Source organism: Rattus norvegicus, chromosome 10, assembly GCF_036323735.1.
Source record: "Rattus norvegicus strain BN/NHsdMcwi chromosome 10, GRCr8, whole genome shotgun sequence".
Lineage (NCBI taxonomy): Eukaryota > Metazoa > Chordata > Mammalia > Rodentia > Muridae > Rattus > Rattus norvegicus.
In genome coordinates, this window is record NC_086028.1 from 64,144,217 (window position 1) to 64,167,353 (window position 23,137).

Consider the following 23,137-nt stretch of genomic DNA (forward strand, 5'->3'; position numbering starts at 1 on the left):
CATGGGAGAATGGTTGAGAATGCAAAGAGTTAGAACAAAAGACAGAAATCCTCACGGTCATTATTATACACTTAACACTCCCCAACTAATCAATACTTTGCCTATTTTTGTATATTTCTCTTTTGTAGAAATTATAGCACACTATAAGCCTGCTATCCTCTATGCTGCCTAATATGATCCTTTACCCGCATTGTCATAACCCCTTATAAATATGTTTTAGTGGTTAAATAATACTCCATTGTTTGGATGTACCATGCTTCACCAACCATATCCCCAATACTGATCATTTAGTTTCCAGTATCTCTCCTATTGTAACTAAGTAATACCACAAGGCAGACTTTGGTGCGTTAAACCTTTCCCATATTTTATTTGCATAATCTTTATTATACAAAATAAGATTCTATGTTACACATTCATACTTCTCCTAAGGGTGCAGTCCTATTGGCGACCTCCCGCCGCAATTGCAATGGTCCATGCCTCGAATGCAGCATCTTCTCAAAGGGCAAAAGCTGATGCAGCCAGTCCTAGGAAGCTCAATATGTCCTGCCCACATGGAGGCTCTTGGCATTATTTGAACAAGGGCTGCTGGGGACAAAATGACAACATGTCATTGCAGTCACCAGTGACATCCTCTGCCAGCACAACCAGTCCTCCGAGTGTAGACATGCCATCATAGCAACTTGGTAGCACGATACCCCAGGCCTCTGATCATCCTGGTCTTTGGTCGGACCTCGGCCAGGGCCTTAGGGGATCTCTGTATCCATAGTATAGATCTGAATGAGATCAGACACAATATTATCTATGATTGGCTTGGTAAGGTCATCACTAAATACCTGCCACCAAGGCTTCTCAGCCTCACCCTCTGCAGGCACCTCGACTCCATAAACCTGTAGGGCCAGGTAGAGCACAGCCACGGCTAGGTGCTGAGCCTGGAAGCGGAGGCATAACCCGCCGTGGTAGCTATCTCGTAGCAGAGCCCAAGCTGTAACAGAGATGGGGGTTCGTTGCCAGCTGTAACGATTCAGCCAGTTCTTGAGGGAAATCAAGTAGTGCAGCAGGTACTTGTGTGGATGCTGGAAAGAGACTTGGAAGCGCAGAACTCGTAGCATAAGAAGCTCACATTGTACAATGCTGTCTCGTAGCTCCCAGAAGCGGGAATCCAGCTCCAACGGCTCACTGCCCGGGTTAAAGTACCTGTGCGACACGTTGATGATGTCACGAGTACGCAAGTGTTGCTCCTCCACTTTGCCGGCCAAGTAAAGGGAAGACATGGCGACCAGGTAGAGGTCATACGCGTCCAGGTTAATCTCGCAGAAGAATTTATGGTAAATGGTGCACGCAGTGGCGATGGGGATGGACTGCATGCCTAGCTTGACGCCTGCTTCCATGATAAACCGAGTTACTCGGAAGTGCGCCCTCGCCTCGGGAGCCGGCCTCTCTTCGGCTCGCGCCGCCGCTGTCCCTCTTTCGCAGCTGTCTGGCCGAACAGCCTCCATGAGGCCCAGCAGGCCGCCCCGGAAGGAGAAGCACTCCGGCGCGCCGAGGCCGGCTCCGAGGGTCCTCGCGGAGGGGGCGTGGCCGCTTGACGGCACGCCCCCACCCGCCCTGCCGCCACACCCACCCTGCTCGGCTTTTTCCCTCTACATTTAAAGATAGGATCTCAGGAGCAGCTTGCTGGAGCCAAGGGAGTGCTATTTTTAAGACATCTGAGAAGATACCACTTCTGATTTAGGGGACTTTCTCACTGTTTCTGAGAATCCAGGCTATGGAAAGGATGAGGGCCAACCCTTGCCGTGGCATTCACCTCTGTGACCCTGGGGTCTTTGGTTGATCCTCTACATCTGCAAGTTGGGGTGGTTGACTGTCCCCCCTCACAGAGCTCTTGTGAAAAGTGAACGAGTGATTTAGGCATATCAAGTGTGCTGCATATTATTTTTTGAGTGAGGTTTTCTACACAGCCCAGACTGGCCTTGTACTCTTGATCCTTTCATCCCAACCTCCTGGGTCCAGGGATTTCAGGTGTGAAACACCACACTCAGTGATGTTTTGTTTCCATTGAAAAAAGAAAAATCTGGACAGGGGTTCTGTATCGTAGCCTTGGCTGTCCTGGAACTCGCTCTGTAGACCAGGGTGGCCTCCAAATCACAGGAGTCCGCCTCCCTCTGCTCGGGATCAAAGGCGTGTGCCGCTGCCACTGCCACCGCCACCATCACACAGCATCAGTTCATGAACTTTGGCTATTACTGATTTGTTTATTCTGACAAACCTTTCACTTACATTTATGTTTTATATGTCTGTATTAAGACTTTTATAAACTAAAAAAAAAAAAACAAAAACAAAAACAAAAACAAAAAACCAAAACAAAAACAGAGAAACACCCTAAGCCAGAAGGGATTCTAAGGTATCCGAATTAGACAACATAGCAGGCATAGATTTCTCATTCTCAGTGTTCATCTAGTCGCTAAGAAAATCAGGTCACAGTACCCCATAAATTTCTCACTTGGCCACTTGTAGCACACTGTTAACTTCCTCTTTAAATGTTAACCATTAAGACTACATTCTTTTTTTTTTTCTTTTTCTTTTCTCTTTTCTTTTTTTTTTTGGAGCTGGGGACCGAACCCAGAGCCCTGTGCTTGCTAGGCAAGCGCTCTACCACTAAGCTAAATCCCCAACCCCAATACTACATTCTTACATTTTACTTTTTGTTCGTTTGTTTTGTTTTTTTGAGACTAGGTCTCACCCTATGGCCCAGGCAGACCTGGAACCTGTTATGTAGACCAGGCTGGCCTCAAACACACAGAGATCTGCTTGACAAGTGCTGGGATTAAAGGTGTGGGCTTTCACGTGCTGCAGAAAACACTATGTTGGTGGTGCTGGTTATAGATAGAATCCAGCACATTACCCATGAACTAAATGCCCTGTCCACTTCAGCATGATTTTTTATGTCAGAGTATCTTATTGAAGCACATCAACAGTGGGTATAACTTAAGTGGGTATAACAGAACTGTTTCCAGAGCTCTGTAGAGCCCTGACTTCTACAGGTGCTCACTATCTGGTAAATTGAAACTCTCCATCCTGGGTTCAGAGGGCTATGTTAGCCCTTAAGGCAGAAGGGCAGAGCAGCCAGTGTCTGCTGCAGCTCCCCTCCCTCTGAAAGCAGCTGTAAATCCATTTCCTGTCTTGTAATTATGGTTCATGTAGTAATTAGCCCCTTCATATCAATGAAGCTGAATTTCCATGGGTAATGAAGTGAAGCCCCAGTGTGTGAGACAAATTGAAATGAGGCAGGCAGGTGATGGCCTCCCAGATTTCCTTGGGGACAGAGGAAATGACCCTTCATGTCCAAAGGCCATTATGTGTGGGGCCTGGTGCTAGGTGCTCTTCCTCTCTGATTCTTTGATTCTTGCTCCCCAGAGCCTGCGCCTTTCTTTCCTCATTGCTCAGCCTGCCTTCTGTCAGTAAGCGATCAGGAGCACACTGATGAACAGGCAACCCAGCTTACCGGGGCTTACCAGGAAAGGGGAACAGAGGCAGCTCTCCAAAGTTCTGCTCCCTCAGGGGTGGGGATGGGGGTTCTTCCTCCCTGGAATGTCTTCTAGACACTGTCCTTCAAAGGCATGGTGAGTTCAAGGCCAGTCTAGTCTACATAAACAGTTTCTGGAAGGCCAGGGCTACATACCAAATGTAAAAAAAAAAAAAAAAAAAGGAAGGAAGAAAGAGGCCCCTGAGGGTACAAGGATATTTCTAGGCCTCGAAGCCCTGTAGCCAGTGTAGAGCCATGTCTGTGAGATCGTTATTTGGGCTTCTTTCCCTGCACTCCTGGGTTGAGTGAGACTGGGTGTATAGATGCAGCCTTGTGGCCTTGAGAAAGAATTCAGTCTTGGAAATAAAGAATACCACCCTCCAACTGTTTCCTTTTTTCTTTCTTTTCTTTTCTTTTTTGGACTGAGTCTGTCTGTGTAGCCCAGCATTGGTTAGCCTGGAACACCACACGTAGACCAGGCTAACCTTGAATTCATAGAGCTCTGCCTGCCTCTGCTACCAAGTGCTGGTATTAAAGGTGTTAGACACCATGCCTGGCCCCCTTCTTTCTTTTTTTCGTCCTTATCCTTACCAGGCTTCTCTCTGTTGTCAGCCTATTTGGGGGACACCCATTTTCCTTTGATGTTGCAGTGGATGGAGTGAAGCATACAAAATGTACCTAGACCGTTAGGAAAACTAAGAAAGGATTAGACCCTCATTTCTTTTCCTGCTCCTGCTCCTCCTCCTTCTGCTCCTCCTCCTTCTGCTCCTTCTTTTGCTTGTTTCTCAAGAGAGGGTTTTGTAGCCCTAGCTGTCCCGGAACTCACTCTGTAAACCAGACTGGCCTCGAACTCACAGAGATCTGCCTGTCTCTGAGTGCTGGGATTAAAAGCAAACCTGGCTTCTTCTTTCTTTCTTTTTAGACAGATCTTGTAGGGTCCATGCAGGCCTTGCACTCCTTATCTCTCTTCCTGCCTTTGCCTCCTAAGTGCTGGGATTCCAAGCATGAGCTACTACACCCAGTTGTGTGTGTGTGTGTGTGTGTGTGTGTGTGTGTGTGTGTGTGTGTGTGTATTACTTTTAACTATGTGTAGGTGTGCATGCCTGCATGTGAGTGTGGGTGCTGACAGAGGCCAGAGACATTAGATTCCCCAGGAGCAGGAGTTTTTGGACTTCTAGGACTATTGTAAGCTGCCTGACTTGGGTGCTGAGAATCAAACCCAGGTCCTCTGAGAGAGCTGTAAGTATTCTTTACTGCTGAGCCATCTTTCCTGTCTCCAGCCTTTTCCTCTGAGATGCTCTCAGTGTGTAGCTGGCCTTGAACTCCTCCTGGTCCATCCTTCCAAGTGTTGGGATTATAGGCATGTATGACCCTAGCTGGCCAGGCCTTGAATCCCCTAGAAAGCTTCTCAGCCACTGATTAAGTCCCTTAGATCCTTGATCTCTAAAATGAGGACAAGGGTTACTCTCATGCACACCTCATTGGACTGAGGAAGAGGTAGAGAGTTCCTGGCTTTTTGGAGAATTGTCTAGTCAAACATGTCCATCTCTGCACACAGCGTCAGCTGAATGCAACATGTCCTTTTATCTGCTAGAAATAGAAAACTATCAAACAGGATACAAATGTCATACCCATTACTTCAGATATTAAGGTTCAGAGAGAGAGAGAGAGAGAGAGAGAGAGAGAGAGAGAGAGAGAGAGCCATAAGTATAACAAGGCTCCTAAAGAATTAATTCTCCAGAAAATTCCAGGCCAGGTGTGAGAACAGGCTGGAGCCTTGGAGCCAGAGGAAGAATCATCTCTGAGGAGAAGATTTATCTCAGGGTTCCACAAACTTCTCTCAGAGCTAAATCTACATATGCATATTTCCTGGCTTTTGTTCCATCCTTTTTATAAATTATAACTCTGCTGCTGGCAAGGATAGGAGAAGCTAAGAATTTCTCTCTCCCCAGCTCTGGCCAAAACAAAGCCTTTCCTTCCCCAATTCGCATCTCCCAGTTTTTTGGTAAAGAAGTAAGCAAGAGCACTGAGATCTCAAGAACTCAAGTGCTTCCTTCTTAGCTTCTTACTCTAGACCCTACTCAGACCTCGAATATCTAGACCCTCTATAAGGGAGATATTGTTTATCCTTCATATAAATCAGAAAGTTGTGGAACTGGAGAGATGGCTCAGAGGTTACAAGCCCTGGCTGTTCTTTTGGAGGATCTGGATTTGATTCCCAGCACCTACATGATAGTTTACAACCATCTAAATTCAGTTGCAGGGAATCTGATGCCTCCTGGCCTCTGTGGGCATTGGGCATGCATGCACAAGGTGCTCAGACATACACACAGGCAGTCATACATATAAAAAACAAAATGATTTATAAAAAAGAATACCCGGGAAGTTGTGGTGTACTCTTTTAATCCCAGTACTCTAGAGACAGAGGGAGGTGAATTTCTGTGAGTGAGTTCGAGACACACAGAAAACCCCTCTCTCAAAAAGCAGAGAGAGAGAGAGAGAGAGAGAGAGAGAGAGAGAGAGAGAGAGAGGTAAAGAAGTCACCCATGGTCTAATGAAGATGAATATTAGATCTTTTCTTGAGACCAGCATTAATGATTATACTGTGATGTTTGTGCATGTGCATGTGCGTGTTTGCACAGACCAGAAGACAACTACATTTCTCCTTAGCTGTTGTTCTTCAGGCTCTATCTACCTTTTTTTTTTTTAAGATTTATTTATTTATTTTTATATGAGTACACTATAGTTATCCGCCAACACACCAGAAGAGGGCACCAGATCCCATTACAGATGGTTGTGAGCCACCATGTGGTTGCTGGGAATTGAACTCAGGACCTCTGAAGAGCTCTTAGCCACTGAGCCATCTCTCCAGCCCTACCTTTTTGTTTTTAAGATAGTTTCTCTCACTGGCCTGAAAAGGATAGGGTGGCTACTTAGGGACTCCCAGGGGTCCTCTTGTTTCCACTTTCCAAGCACTGGGCATGCACCATACCCCCACCTCTTTGTTGTATGTATAGTATATATAGGTGTGGGTGTGTACATGGAAGTGAAGGGCAGAGGTTGACATCCTTGATTGCTTGGAGCAATCCTTGACTCCTCTACATCTTAGACAGGGTCATTTACTGAACCTAGAGTTCATCAGTTCAACTAGGTTGACTGGTCACTGAGTTCCACCTGTCTTTGCTCCCAACCCTATAGTTACAGACACAATCTGTCATGACCCTTGTGTTTGTGAGGCAAACACTTTACTTACTGTGATGGTTAGTTTTAATTGTGAAGCTGACACACTCTAGAATCACCTGGGGGAAGAGTGTCTAGATTACGTTGGCCTGTCTCAGAGGGTCATGAGAGGAAGATGCTGTTTGCATTAGTTGATGTGAGAAGATCCAGACCACCTTGAGGGGCACCATTCCCTAGGTTTGGGCCCTAAACTATATGCATGCATAGACACGGTAAGCTGGATGGTATGCACCAGTGCATTCTCATTCTTTCTGTCTCTTTTCTTGCCAATGGATGTGACCAGGGCCTCAAGTTTCTGATGCCTTGCTTTTCCCAAAATGATGGACCAGAATCTAGAATTAAATCGGAATGAACCCTTTCTCCCCTAAGTTGCTTTTTTTGTCAGGGTATTTTATCACAGCAACAGAAATAAAACTAGGACACTGACTAAGCATCTCCCAGCCCTGGTTAAGCTGTTTCTAAGAATTTGAGCTTTTGTTTATGTCGAAGATACATAGTCCTGGATTCATACACAAACACCAATTTCTCCAGCTGACTCTTGTCTGCATTTCATTAGAGCTTTGACCAAAAGAAAACTGACCTAATACTCGAAATGAGTAAGCTCCGAGTTTCCTCTCTGCAGGGCTAGGGGCCTGACTTCTCAATTGATCAGAGAATGCCTCAGAATGGGGTGTCAGGGCTCTTTCCCTACCAGAACACTTGTAGATTTTTTTTTCTTTTTGGCAAAGCTAAAAACATCTACCTTGTAAAATTGTTGCTGCAAAATAAATACTTGTACATACAGGATAGCGGTGGTGTCTGGAATGTAATTCAGCTGTGTGTGTATGTGCTCACACATGAGCGTGACTCTCTGGGCACGTATACACCCACATACCTAGCACACAAGAAGTCCCGGGTGCCATTGCCAGCACCGCATAAGCTGGTCTTGCTACACATGGCTGCAGTCTTGGCACTTTGGAGGATAAATTTGGGAGGAACCTGGGCTTCAAGAGAGCTTGTCTCAGACAGACAGTACTGGGAGCATATTAAGTACTTGATAGCTGCCATTTTTACCATATACCCCCAACCAGCTATTTCATAAAGTGCTTTTTATGCACACAGTTCTCACCTGGACGGCACAACAACTCTGTGAAGTGGATTGCAACCTGGGCTGGAGGTAAGTTCAAGGCTAGCTTACATCCAGACCGTCTCTCAAAACACACACACACACACACACACACACACACACACACACACACACACACTCGTACACACACAGACACACTCATACACACACATAAACACACATACATACACATGCACATACTCATGCATGTGCACACACACTCATACATGCACACATGCATGCACACACATATACACACAAGCCCCTTGTAGTCTTATGCTTCTTCATGCCTTTCTGGGCTTTCCTTAGGAAAACTGCTGAAGCCTAAGTGTGACAGCAGGTGGTTTAGGGGTGAGAAGTGGGGGTGGGGTGGTGCTGGGTGACCTTGCAGTGAGCTGGGCAGACCCCTAGATAGGTAGCAACGTCATCAACTAGTGTTGGGGATGCTGTCTTTTAAATGACTTGTAAAGGGTCTCCTCTCTTTTGGGGTACCAGGCAGAGTCAGGATAAGCTTTGACGGGTTTTAAGGAGTGAGAGCAGGCAGGGTAAAAATAAACTTTCACATTAATCCATTATTCTAATGATCGTCCTAAAGATAAGCCTGATCAGATATGAGCATTGCTGAGATTGATTTGCCTAAAATAAGAAGCTCATTTGCATTTTTCTGATTTTCCTCCACTTCATTTAGCTACATTAAGGGACAGCTGCAGCTCTTGCCAAGGACAAACATTTGAAATATATGGATATTGCCTGTGTGTATTTATGGGCCCCGTGTCCTCCCCACCCACCTGTGGGTATTGTCATCTAGGGGGTGGGGCTGAGGGAAGTTCAAGGTGACAGCTCTGCAGATGGGTTCCTGCACTTACTTCCATTTGATCACTCTTTAAGACGTGTTCATTGGTGGAGTCAAAGATGTCTGGCTCCGATGGCCCGGAGGCGATCCTGGTCTTCTATGCGATCATTAACAGATACTTCCTCTCATGGGTCATTCACATCAGCCTAAAGAGACAGCTAGGAGCCATATTTGCATTCCCATTTACAGATTAGAGAACTGAGGCCCACAGAAAATAAAACATGTGGCTCAGGCCTTGTCCACGGTGTCTCTGACGTGGGAGCAGATGCCTAGAACAGCTCTGAGAGCCCGTTTCCCAGAGGGAAAGTTAGAGTCTTAGCGATATACCTGACCTCCCCTTTTATCCGTGTGGCCTCCAGACATGAACATGTTTGTGAGCCCACAAAAAGCACTTGTGTGGGCTTCTTGGCAGAGATACTGTGGACAATAAAGACCCTCAAGGTCAATGTTCCTGAGTATCAGGGACCTCACTGGCCCTATTCCCAACTTCAATGTGATTTTGTGATTTATTTGAGGGGAAAGAACACAAGTTGTGGAATCAGCTAGTCACGGGAGGGGGCCTGGCCTTGGACTGATGGTCCCCGGCTGCTTTCCAAGTAGAATTGAAGTTATTACCTGTGCAGGTTCTATGTCAACTGGACACAAGTTAGAGTTATTGACGTGAAAAGCACTTCAATCGAGAAGATGCTGCCATGAGATCAGTGCTCTAGGCAAGCCTGTAGGGTATTTTCTTAATTAGAGATTGAGGTGGGAGGGCCCAGCCCAGTTTGGATGGGACTACCCCTAGACCCGTGGTTCTGGGTTCTGGCAAGCCACATGGAGCAAGGCAGGAAGCAGCACCCCTCCATGGCATCCGCATCAGCTCCTGTCTCCAGGATCCTGCCCTATATGAGTTCCTGTTCTGATTTCCAAGATAAGCAGTGATGTGGAAGTATAAGCCAAATAAACTTTTTCCTGTCCAATTTGCTTTTGGCCACGGTGTTTCATCATTACAATGGTACCCTAAGCTGGGACATCATCCTGTTTAATTAACATGCCATTTAACCCCACGATTCTCCTACCTCTACCTCAGAAGTGCCAGGATTACAGGTATATTGTGAAAAGTCCTTCCCTAGGAAATGTAATCCAAACTTCAATGGGGAACCAATGAATTTATTAGGCTTCTTTATAGAGCACAGATGAAGGGTTACAGGTAGAAATGTGGGTGGCCTTAAAGTAGCCATCTTGGATGGTCTACACCCAGCATAGATAGTGACTCTTCCCTAGTCTTTCGCATCTGACATAACTGCTGCTCCCTGTGGCTACAGGCAATTAGGGCAGATTGCATATAACTTGTTGGGAGGGGCGGACACTCAGGTGAACATTTTATGACCCTCCTCAGCCCTCCTACTATGAAAGAATCCCAATATATAGTCAACAAACCTAGTTATGAGGATCCCTCTTCTGGCCTCTGTGGGCATTCGTGTGCATGCGTGTGTGCATGTGCGTGTGCGTGTGTGTGTGTGTGTGTGTGTGTGTGTGTGTGTCTCTCTCTCCCTCTTCCCCTCACCCCACCACTCCCCTCTCCTCTACCCCCCTTTCTCTCCCTCTCCCCTTCCCCCTCCCCCCCCCCCTCTCTCTCTCTCTCTCTCACACACACACACACACACACACACACACACACACACACACACACACAGACAAATACTAAAAATAAATTTAATGAAAGCTGGGGATTTAGCTCAGTGGTAGAGCGCTTACCTAGGAAGCGCAAGGCCCTGGGTTCGGTCCCCAGCTCCGAAAAAAAAAAAAAAAAAAGAACCAAAAAAAAAAATTTTAATGAAAATTAGAAGACACTATCTTCTAAAGGGAGGGGATGGGGAGAAAGAAAACAGTCCAGTGTCCTTGCCAGCCCATCTCTCAGTCCTGAGTCCACTCTCCTGGATTCGATTTTGGCAGCTGCATGACCTCACTTCCAGAGATTAAGTATATGTACAAGCAAACACAGAAATGTTCCGTTCAACTCTCACAGGGAAGAGCGTTAAGGAGTTGGAAATTCCATGCATTAGACCCCAGACCAGTGTTGACATTGATGGTATTAAAATGCAGGCTGGTTTTTGTTTTGTTTTGTCTTTTAGGTAAACATACCATATTCCTCTACTTTGCCTGCTTTTATTTCTCCTCTACCAAAAGCGCTTGACTCCCAGACACCCTTTGGGATGCAGCATCCACTGTCTCCTCTAGAGGATGATCCTCCCTCTCCCCACGAAAGGCTGGTCATGTCCTTCTTCACCCCCATACCTTTCAATACTTATGACTGCCGCTATTATTATTGACTGTTATCACTACTTTTTGTGGTGCTTAGAGCTTCATAAATGATAGGCAAGTGCCTCACTTCCAGCCCACCCCCATATATAAACTACCCATTTCCCACATACGAAAGATCTCAGGGGAATCTTCCTATTCCCTTCTCCCTGACTACCTGCTCGTCACCAGTTTAAATAAAAAATAAAAATATTAAAAAAAAAAAAAAACAAGCCCAGGCTGCGCACCCACTTGGGTGCCTCCTTCGCTTCTCTATCACCTAAAAATGCTCTTGGAGTTGTTTCATAGCGGAGCATAAAGAACCCCTTTATTCCCTTTCCTAGGGCAGAGTGCTCTTTGTGTGAGCGCACTATCACTCTGGGAGCCAGCTTCCCGTTGGTGGACATTTAGGTCATTCCCAACCTTTTGCTGTAGCAGACAATGCTGCATTGAATGGCATTGTCAGTGTGTCATTGTGCTTATGTGGGGGTGTGTTTTCGAGATAAATTCTTCCAAGTGGGGTATCTGGGTGAAAGGATGTGAGTCTCCACAGTTTCAGGTATTGCTGGGCCGTTCATCTTCAGGACTGCACCTGCTGTTGGTACTTTGAGACCAGCCGTGCAAGAGAGCCCCTCCCTCCTCCTTCTCCATCTCATCTTACAGAACATCAGCCCAACTCAGGCCTCTGCCCTTTCCACTCCCCTTCCATAGAGTGCCCTGCCTTATCGCTGGGTCCACATGGTGCTATCATTTTTTAAGTGTCAGTCCAAAGACCCCATCACAACACATACCATCCGACTTTTTTGCTGACACATCTCTCTGCTCCATTGGTTACTGATGCTCTTAGGGGACAAAGTACCCAGCAGGTCATCGAGTAGGTGCTGAAACACTGGGCAGTGGGCTTATCTGTAGGTTTTGATTCAGCAGAGGTCAAGGACTTCTGTTCAGTTTGCTTGGGTGTGTCGCTCTTTTGGATGGGGTCTGTACTATAGCCCAGGCTAGATTCAAACCCTCTATGTAACCAAGGATGTTCTCGAACTCTCAGACCCTCTCGCCTCTACCTCTCCAAAACTAGGGTTATAGGCATATACCACCATGGCTGGTTTATGTAGTGCTGAGGGAGGAGCCAGGGGCTTCACCAGGCAAACACTCCGCCCAGTAAGCTACATCCCCAGCCCCACTCACTTATAGAACTCCGGGGCTCTCAAATATTGGAGCCCAGCTAAAAGGTCAATGGCATGCTACCTCAGGGGTACCCACAACAGATGGCAGGGAGTCACTGAGGCTCCTGATCATTGTCCTGCCCCTCCCCTGAGGAATCTCATCTTTCAGGACGTTTTCCATTTTGTCTGAGCTGGAAGACTAAGCTTCATCTTGTGGGAAAACCTATGCTGCCGTCCCCCCTCCCCCCCCACGACTCCACATATGAAATTGTCTTCCTCCACATTATTATTGTCTGGAAGGGCAGGAGCAGAATTTGGCCCCTGGAAAGCAAGTAGGCAGCTAGGCAGGTGGGTATAATCCCCTGGTGCCTGAGGTGGGGGTGGGGACGGCAGATGGCTCCCCAGGCAAGCCTTGAAAGCTAGGATTAAAAAGTAATTTTCAGCGCTCTGGAAACAGGACTGCAGATTTGGGTCACCACACTTAACTCTTTCCTGACCTCAGAGCTGAGAGGAAACATCCTATCAAGGGATAAGACTGAGTGAACCCCTGGCTTGAGGCCTCAGGGACAGCACCTGGAGATTTCAGAGACTCTGAGTCAATCCTCCTCGAAGGGACAAACTTAGGAGCCTGTCCCTTTGAGTCCCTCCCCAGTCCCTTCTCCCCAAGGAGTTGAATGTTCTATCAAAGCCCCTAAATGACACCTTGCCCTATTATTTAAGGTACAGCAGATAGTTGTCATACTGAAGGGAGGTTATTGTCATATCATTTTTCGCACTGCTGTTCTTTCTCCAAACAAGGCCTTTCACTATCTGGTCCTGTTCTCCTTCTCCAGCTCACCTTGCCCTTGAGAATTTATGTATCCAAAAGCCGACATATTGAATTAGTTTCCACAAGGAATGACCCTCCCACCCCCCCAAATACATACATACACTGTTGAACTATGATTCTCCCCCCCACACATACACATGCACTGTTGAACTATGATTTCCGCGCGCGCGCGCACACACACACACACACACACACACACACACACACACACACACACACACTGTTGAATTATGAGAGTTTGACAAATTGTTTTCCTTTTTCTCTTTGGTTGCCAGGAAACTCAAAGCCAAATTCACCAATGGATCCCGTCATTTCTATGAATCTATTTTCTTTTTCTGCACATCTTGTTAATCTATTCTAATTTATGTTTTCCGTTGGCCCGGGTTGTTATTTTTCTGTTTATATTTTGCTGTCCCGTCGAATGAATTTCCAAAGTGTTATAACCAAAGCCTTTGTGTCTAAGATCAGCATCTGTTATGTGCTTAGTACTGTAGGAGATTAGTGGCTGATGCAGATAAAATTTATTTAAATATTTTGTTAGGTTTCAAACCTCGGACAAAGGGCTGAGGTGCCTCTTTAACATATCAAAGTGGATCTGGCCACCAGGTTCTCCCAGCATCCCTCACCCCTTACCTGTTACAGGGCCCTCCCGACTGTCATACTCTACCGCCTACTCTAAATTCTCCAGTCTAGGGGCCTAAGCTGTTCCTTCCTGTATTATCCAACCATTTTGGCCACCTGCCCTCTTTGTACCTTCGGCCTCCTGGCTGCTGTATTTGGATTTCTCTTCCCCTTTTCCTTCCTTTCCCTGTCTCTCCATATGGCTCAGGGTCATGACCACTCTGGGCACCCAAATATGTCTGCCCTTGGCCATGCTCTCCCACACACCTATAATAAACTTTCTCCTTCACCACACCTAGGGGCAGTCATGGCCTTTCCCTTTTATTTCTTTTTTAATTCATATTTATTACCTATTATATGCTGGAAATTATGTATATGACCTTCTCTGTCATCCATTCTGATGTTTTTCTGACATACACAATTACATGAGACTCCACAATGCGTTTAGCCCTGTCCTAGCTATTCCTTGTGGAAGGAGCGCACTGAGAGCAGGCTCTTGATCTGTAACCAGGCTCTCCTTAAACTGGAAATCCTCCTGCTTCAGCTTTCAGAGTGCTGGGATTGAAGGCCCGCACCACTATCTCCAGAAATGATAGCTATCTGCAGATAACACTAATGTGTCTATGTGTAGCTTTGTGTGTCTATGTACGCCACATGCCTGCCGGTGTCTGAGGATGCCAGAGGAGGCTGTTTTGTGCCCTGGAATTGAAGTTACAGGCAGTTGTGAGCTCGGTGTGTCCTCTGCAGAGCTCTTAACCACTGAGCTGGCTCCTCATGCCAGCTCTACGCTGTGAGAGTTTACGGTCAAAGCAAAACCAAACCAGAGCTGAGAGCCTGGCGGGGGTAGGTGGAGCAGGTATTCGGTAACTACCTCTTTACCTCTCCATGGGAAGCCACTCCCAGTGTGTGTGTGGTTCCTGGGCTATGGGGTCAGGTCTTATCCTGTCTCCAGAGCATATGCAAGTGACCCAGATAGGGTCATTGACTCCCTGTATTCACCACTGGTACAGATTCAGGATGTGGGTCCAAAGTGAAGCCTAAGGTCTGTGTGGGTGTCATTGGGAGGAGTGTTGTTTTCCTTACTGAAGAGTGGGAGTCTGGCCATATGTATGACTGAAGTTTGGGCAGCCATCCTCCCACCCTGAGCAGATGCCTATCTGACGTGGGGCCAACATAGAGGAAGTGGAGTGTAGCGGCAAAGAGTGACTGACAGGGCCTGAGGACTTTAATTAGTTGCCTAGATCCAGCCATACCAGAAGGCAGCAAGATCTGTCCCGGCCTCATAGACGGTTCAGTTCTAAGCCAGCAAACTCAGTCTCTCTCTCTCTCTCTCTCTCTCTCTCTCTCTCTCTCTCTCTCCCTCCCTCCCTCCCTCCCTCTCTCCACTCCCCCCTCCCCTTTCTGCCTCATGCTCCTGTCACCATGCCCCTCCCACACAATGAATTGGACCCTCAATCTGTGAGCCAACATAAGCCCTTCCTTTAAGTTGCTTTTATCAGGAAATTTCGCCACAACCATGAGAAACCTAACTGTTAGACTTATTTTCTAATCACTTATAACACCAAGGAAACACCCTAACTTGTTCTCCACACATTTTCATTCCCACTTGATGGGCCTGGACAACAAAGAGGCTAGTAAGTGGCCTTGCTCATGTTTGAAGCCAGTTCTGGCTGCCAGCCTGTGCACATCATGTTCACAGAAGCACTCGGTTGGAGTGCCAGACAGAAACAAACCAAATAGGTGAATTCTGAGCCGCTAAGGATGGCCGGCCATTTCTGTAAGCGCTCTGGCCTAGTGCTCCTGGGCATTCTCTCTCTGAACTGCCCTCCTCAGACCTGTGTGAGGTGTGTGAGAGTCACTCACACTGATGCCCAGGCACACCAGTTCTTTTTCTCCCTAGACGAAAAATTCTGACCTCTGCTCTCTTAAAAGAGAAAGATTTGAGCAAACAGAAGCAGTAGGACTCCACCATCACAGGCTAAGGGGGATAAAATAGGACCACAGTGGTGGTTTGATAGTGAAATATCCCCAAAAGGCTCATGTGTTTGAACACTTAGTTCCCAGCTGGCTGAGCTTTGGAAGGTTATGGAATCTTTTGGAGGTGAAAGCACGCCGGAGGAATTGGGTCCCTGGGGACCGGCTGTGAGGTTTCATAGCCTGGGTCCGTTTTCTGTTTGTTCTCTGGGTCATAAGTGTGGCTGCTGTGTGACCACTCACCTCACACTTCTGTTGCTGTTCTTTTCCCTCTCTGATGGAGTATCCCACTCCCTCCTCCCCTCTCCCACCCCTCCCCTCCCCCGCCCCTCCCCCACTGCACCCCTCCCCCACTCCGCCCTCACCTTAAACCATAAACCCAGATAAACCCTTCATTCCTAAAGTTATCTGTTTTAGGTGTGCTGTCACTGTCAAGAAAAACGTAAGTATCCCCGCCACCCAAGGACCCACTTCTGTCTGACCTGTCACTGGGTGCAATGTTCCCATGTTTCCTTATATAAGCACTCAGAGGTTAGGGCTGGGGTCTGGGTTTGGATTAGGCCCTGACTTGAAGCCATGACCTAAGAGGATGCGGCTGAGCTGGGGCTGGAGCAGCTCCAGTTCTATCCCTGGGATGCTTTGGCTGGAGGACAGATTATTCCGGGGTCACAGGCGTTTCCACTCAGATTTCAGAGGAAAGACCTGTGAAGCCAGGCAGTGTGTGACAGAGCCTGGGTCCCTGCAGGTGGCCCCTGAGAGAGCAGTGCATGAAGCCACAGATGCCATAGAGACCCCAGTAGGGGAGCAATGATATTTTTATGGAGCCTGCAGGGAAATAGCATAGCCAGCATAGGGCAGAGACCATGTGGACTGCAACCAGAACATCTGGATGGTTGGAGATGCCTAAGCTTCTCTGGAATTGGAGGTCATATTGGGACACCATGTACCACAGACCAGACATGGAACTACAGCATTTGAAGTCTTCCCTGATGGAATTTGGTCTAGCTTTTCTCTCACCTCTCCTTCTTAGGTCCCTGTTTCTTCCTTTGAGGATAAGAATGTGCACTCTGGCCACTCAACTTTAATCCCAGTGCTTGGGAGGCAGAGGCAGGTAGATCTCTATGAGTTCGAGACCAGTTTGGTTTACAGAGTGAGTTCTAGGACAGCCAGAGCTACACAGAGACACCCTGTCTGGGGAAAAAGAAAAAAAAAAAAAGGAAAAAAAAAAAAAGGATGTGTGCTCTGTGGCACTGTGTATTTGGAAAGCATGCTTTATTATCTTACAGGGGCTCACAGATAATACTTTTGTTGAGTCTCAGAGGAGACTTTGAACTTGAATATTTAAATAGAATTAGAACCGCTGAGAGCACAGAACCCTTGAAGATGAACTGGCTACAGTTTGCATTATGAAGTAAGGGACCGCTAGCCTTTTGAGGACTCGGGTGGAACGCAGTGATTAAGAAGATGTGCTTGGGTGTTGGGGTGACCGGATGGACTCGTGATGGTTAATATTGACAACTTGGTCAGGCTGAGAAGCACCAAGGTCGGTAAAGCATAGCTTTGGGTGTGTCTGTAGAATGTCACTAGAGAAGACTCACTAAGAGGGGAGACCCACCCTGAATGAAGGCAGCACTCTACACCCCAGAGGATTAGGGGAACAGAGGAAAGTAGAGGGACCGTTTACCAAAAACAGGTGTTCTTCCCCCCTGTCTGCTTCCTGGTCACTAGCACGGAAACTGCTCTACTCTGTCATGGATGACAGCTGTCCCCGGGATGACGGGCTGAAACCAAAAAACCGTGATGTAAAAATAACCTTTCCTCCCCTATACTGTGTCTCTGGGGCATTTGTCATAGACACACAAAATGTATCATACACCGGATGGCTGATCTGTCTGGCTGAGCCACCGCCCTTCCCAAGACGAGCATTTTCACTACACAAGGAAGATGGAGTTACAAGCAAGGTACAGGTGAGGTCTCGTACCTCACTAGACCTGGAGGCTGCTGCAAGATGGCTCCTCCTAAGCAGCCGCAGGCCTGGGTCTCCCTTCTCTGGGACATCAGAGTTCTCAAGGGTGGCTGTGAATGGACCCAGTCTCTGTGGCTCTGGAAAGACTCTGTTCCCAGAGTGGGCAATGCAGAGTTGTCCACACTGCTACCAGTGCCCACCTCTGAGATGCTTCTCTGCGTGCTATACCACTCCTCCAACTTTATTCTTTAAGATTTATTTATTATATATAAGTACACTGTAGCTGTCTTCAGACACACCAGAAGAGGGCATCAGATCTCATTACAGACGGTTGTGTGCCACCATGTGGTTGCTGGGAATTGAACCCAGATCTCTGGAAGAGCAGCCGGTGCTCTTAACCACTGAGCCATCCCACTCCTCTGAGTTCTAGTGAGAGAGGGAGAACTTTGTCATGCCTGTTCTTTGTGTCATGGTATCTTTATAAGAAAAGACAATGGAAAATAATATAAAGTACCTCGGTGTGACTTTAACCAAGCAAGTAAAAGATCTGTACAATAAGAACTTCAAGACACTGAGGAAAGAAATTGAAGAAGACCTCAGAAGATGGAAAGATCTCCCATGCTCATGGATTGGCAGGATTAATATGGTAAAAATGGCCATTTTACCAAAAGCAATCTACAGATTCAATGCAATCCCCATCAAAATACCAATCCAATTCTTCAAAGAGTTAGACAGAACAATTTGCAAATTCATCTGGAATAACAAAAAACCCAGGATAGCTAAAGCTATCCTCAACAATAAAAGGACTTCAGGGGGAATCACTATCCCTGAACTCAAGCAGTATTACAGAGCAATAGTGATAAAAACTGCATGGTATTGGTACAGAGACAGACAGATAGACCAATGGAATAGAATTGAAGACCCAGAAATGAACCCACACACCTATGGTCACTTGATTTTTGACAAAGGAGCCAAAACCATCCAATGGAAAAAAGATAGTATTTTCAGCAAATGGTGCTGGTTCAACTGGAGGTCAACATGTAGAAGAATGCAGATCGATCCATCCTTATCACCCTGTACAAAGCTTAAGTCCAAGTGGATCAAGGACCTCCACATCAAACCAGACACACTCAAACTAATAGAAGAAAAACTAGGGAAGCATCTGGAACACATGGGCACTGGAAAAAATTCCCTGAACAAAACACCAATGGCTTATGCTCTAAGATCAAGAATCGACAAATGGGATCTCATAAAACTGCAAAGCTTCTGTAAGGCAAAGGACACTGTGGTTAGGACAAAACGGCAACCAACAGATTGGGAAAAGATCTTTACCAATCCTACAACAGATAGAGGCCTTATTTCCAAAATATACAAAGAACTCAAGAAGTTAGACCGCAGGGAAACAAATAACCCTATTAAAAAATGGGGTTCAGAGCTAAACAAAGAATTCACAGCTGAGGAATGCCGAATGGCTGAGAAACACCTAAAGAAATGTTCAACATCTTTAGTCATAAGGGAAATGCAAATCAAAACAACCCTGAGATTTCACCTCACACCAGTGCGATTGGCTAAGATCAAAAACTCAGGTGACAGCAGATGCTGGCGAGGATGTGGAGAAAGAGGAACACTCCTCCATTGTTGGTGGGATTGCAGACTGGTAAAACCATTCTGGAAATCAGTCTGGAGGTTCCTCAGAAAATTGGACATTGAACTGCCTGATGATCCAGCTATACCTCTCTTGGGCATATACCCAAAAGATGCCTCAACATATAAAAGAGACACGTGCTCCACTATGTTCATCGCAGCCTTATTTATAATAGCCAGAAGCTGGAAAGAACCCAGATGCCCTTCAACAGAGGAATGGATACAGAAAATGTGGTACATCTACACAATGGAATATTACTCAGCTATCAAAAACAACGAGTTTATGAAATTCGTAGGCAAATGGTTGGAACTGGAAAATATCATCCTGAGTGAGCTAACCCAATCACAGAAAGACATACATGGTATGCACTCATTGATAAGTGGCTATTAGCCCAAATGCTTGAATTACCCTAGATCCCTAGAACAAACGAAACTCAAGACGGATGATCAAAATGTGAATGCTTCACTCCTTCTTTAAATGAGGAAAAAGAATACCCTTGGCAGGGAAGGGAGAGGCAAAGATTAAAACAGAGACTGAAGGAACACCCATTCAGAGCCTGCCCCACATGTGGCCCATACATATACAGCCACCCAATTAGACAAGATGGATGAAGCAAAGAAGTGCAGACCGACAGGAGCCGGATGTAGATCGCTCCTGAGAGACACAGCCAGAATACAGCAAATATAGAGGCGAATGCCAGCAGCAAACCACTGAACTGAGAATAGAACCCCCGTTGAAGGAATCAGAGAAAGAACTGGAAGAGCTTGAAGGGGCTCGAGACCCCAAAAGTACAACAATGCCAAGCAACCAGAGCTTCCAGGGACTAAGCCACTACCTAAAGACTATACATGGACTGACCCTGGACTCTGACCCCATAGGTAGCAATGAATATCCTAGTAAGAGCACCAGTGGAAGGGGAAGCCCTGGGTCCTGCTAAGACTGAACCCACAGTGAACTAGTCTATGGGGGGAGGGCGGCAATGGGGGGAGGGTTGGGAGGGGAACACCCATAAGGAAGGGGAGGGGGGAGGGGGATGTTTGCCCGGAAACCGGGAAAGGGAATAACACTCGAAATGTATATAAGAAATACTCAAGTTAATAAAAAAAAAAAAAAAAAAAAAAGAGAGAGGAAGAGAAAAAAAAAACAATACTAGTAAAGTTGCATATAGGTAAAAAAAAAAAAAAAAAAAAAAAAAAAGACAATGGAGGGGTGCTACCTGGGAAGAGTGTGTCCCTGGGTCTGCAAATATTGCCATTTAAAGGGCATCTCTTTACTAGGGAAGTACACCGAGGCGGGTTGGGGATTTAGCTCAGTGGTAGAGCGCTTGCCTAGGGAAGTACACCAAGGTACCCTACAGAAGGAAAGAGCCAAAAGCACACTTAAGGACATTTGCAGCAAGTGTTACAGGAAACACATTCAAGAAGAATCTACCCATGGGGACAGAATTCTGGAAAAGAGTTGCTAGACCATTTGTGCTCTTTACAGGCAAGGCTCAGCGTCAATCTTCAGCTACACTTTCCTGTTCAGAATATAAAGAGCAAAGAGATGGTGAGGGCAATGTTTAAAAACTAGCTCTGAAGACTGCGGAGGTGCCTTGGTGGGTAAAGTACCTACCGAATAAGCATGAGGATCTGAGTTCGAATCCCCAGCACACATATTAAAAAACAGACATGGTAAGGCCCTGGGTTTGGTCCCCAGCTCCGAAAAAAAAGAACCAAAAAAAAAAAACAAAAACAAAAACAAAAAAAAAACAGACATGGTGGTACCTACCTGAAACCCCAGTGCTGAGGCAGGAGGGTCCCTTGAGTTACTGACCAGCCAGTCTAGACAAAACAGAAAAGTCTAGGTTCAGTGAGAGACCTTCCTTCAAGTAATAGCTTGGAGAACAATAGAGGAAGATACATGATTTCACCTCTGGCATACTCACAATCAGACACAGACACACAGATGCACAGACAAGACAACAGACACAGACAGAGAGAAGGACAAGTGCACACATACAAATAAAAACAATATTTTTTTTGGTGCTGAGGGCCGAACCCAGGGCCTTGCGCTTGCTAGGCAAGCGTTCTACCACTGAGCTAAATCCCCAACCCCCAAAACAAACAATTTTAAAAGTGCTTTAAAACAGTGTCTCTCTAGAAAAACATAAAATCTGGGTCTATTTCTACATAGATACTTGTTATTGACCAAATATTTGTGTCCCTCTCCCAAGTTTTACATCGAGCCCTGCATTCAACCATGATTGGATAAAATCATACACACACACACACACACACACACACACACACACACACACACACCTGAGCCAACTGGCAAAGAAAATGCTTGTGCCGTGGATAAATGAGTCTAATTCCATCAAGTTTAGTTGTGGAGTGCTTACTTAGCATTTTTAAAAAGATTTATTTATGATTTTATGTATTTGTGTACACTGTCAACTGTCTTCAGACACAGCAGAAGGGGAATCAGATCCCCCGATGGTCGTGAGCCTCCTGAGCGTTTGCTAGAAATTGAACTCTTAACCACTGAGCCATCTCTCCAGCCCTTATTTAGCATTTAAGAAGCCTGGAGTTCAAGCCTTATCACTGAAAAAAGGAAGTGGTGTTTTATAACAGTTAACCAGTTTGTTGCCAGCCTGTAACCCCAGCACTTGGAAAGCAGAGGCAGGAGGATGATGAGTTCTAGCCAGCTTGACCTACTTAGCAAGATTCTGTCTCCAAAAGCAAAACGGAAATGCCACTACCAACAAAACAGCTTGCAAATTTTCTGAAATTTTAGCGGCTGGCTCCTTCGAGCTGTTAGAAGCTCTTCACTGGCAAGAATTGTTGTGCCAGAGCTCCACCTTTCAAAGCTAGATCAACTGACCGGCATGCTAATAGCAAATGAGCTCCGAAGGCCAGCTTCACTTCCCTAAGTGACATTATTAACCATGTGGCTGAGTTATTTGGCCTAGTGTGGCTCCCCTAGGCCAATACCTCTTAAAACATGACCCCTGTACCAACAGACTCAACATCACCTTAAACTCTGTACAAATGCAACTCTGGCCCACTTCAGACTACTGAATCTGGGCCTCTGGGGACCAGGCCCTGCAATGTGTCTCTGATGCTTCCGGTGATGTTCAAGGTGTTTCTGATGCATCTTCAAGTTTGATGTTCCTTTCATAGAACTACAGTCTGAATAGTTCTGCTCTTTGGTGGAGCGTCCATTGTTCTTGCCCCCTGCTGTAGGTGACGGACTGTCAGCTTTAATATTCAGAACTCTTGTTACTACTCCAGGCCTGTTCACACAGCGGTGGTTAGGAAAAGAGTTCTCATCAATCGGTCCCCGCACGAGGCTTCACCTCCGTCCAATAGGCTTTGCAAAAAACAGCGCTGAAGTAGAGAGCTGCGTGCAGTCTCTCTGACCCCAGGGCTCCTGCTTGTGTCTGTGTCCTCCTACACTGTGAACACAGCAGGGGCTGTTTAAATTGTTGGCAGTCTACAGAGGGGGCTTCCTGCTTGGATTCAGAGCTCAATGCAGATGCCCCACTTATTCTGTCCTGTGACCCAGACTCTGCTCTAAAGTAAGACATTCCTCTTCTGCTGCACATGAGCTGAAATCAGAGAAACCCTGGGTCAAATCCGCTTAAATAAGTTGGTCTATTATTTTTCACGAATACCCATATGCACATGTATTTTTATTGTATTCTTATTGTGATGCCGGGTATTAAAACCAAGGCTCGCAGATGGTAGGCAAGCAACCTGCCTCTGAACTACACTCTCAGCTGTTGATTAGTTTTCTTAACTTAAGCTCATGGGCTCCAAGTTCTTAATAAACAAAAACAAAACAAAACTGGTGATTGCTTTTGTGAGGGCCATGCTATGGTATTCATAGGAGGGCTAGAGAACAATTTATGCAAATAGTTCTTTCTTTCTAGCACGCGCGGGGCCTGGGAA

At 46.3% G+C, this 23,137-nt stretch overlaps 1 protein-coding gene across 1 annotated transcript; it reads right to left on the reverse strand.

The window, feature by feature from the left end:
• Window positions 1-343: 343 nt before the first annotated feature.
• Window positions 344-1,507, reverse strand: Ccnq (cyclin Q). Its single transcript, NM_001025412.1, has one exon. It carries the CDS (start codon window positions 1,494-1,496, stop codon window positions 744-746), a length of 753 nt encoding a protein of 250 aa, NP_001020583.1. The 5' UTR covers window positions 1,497-1,507; the 3' UTR covers window positions 344-743.
• Window positions 1,508-23,137: the final 21,630 nt, after the last annotated feature.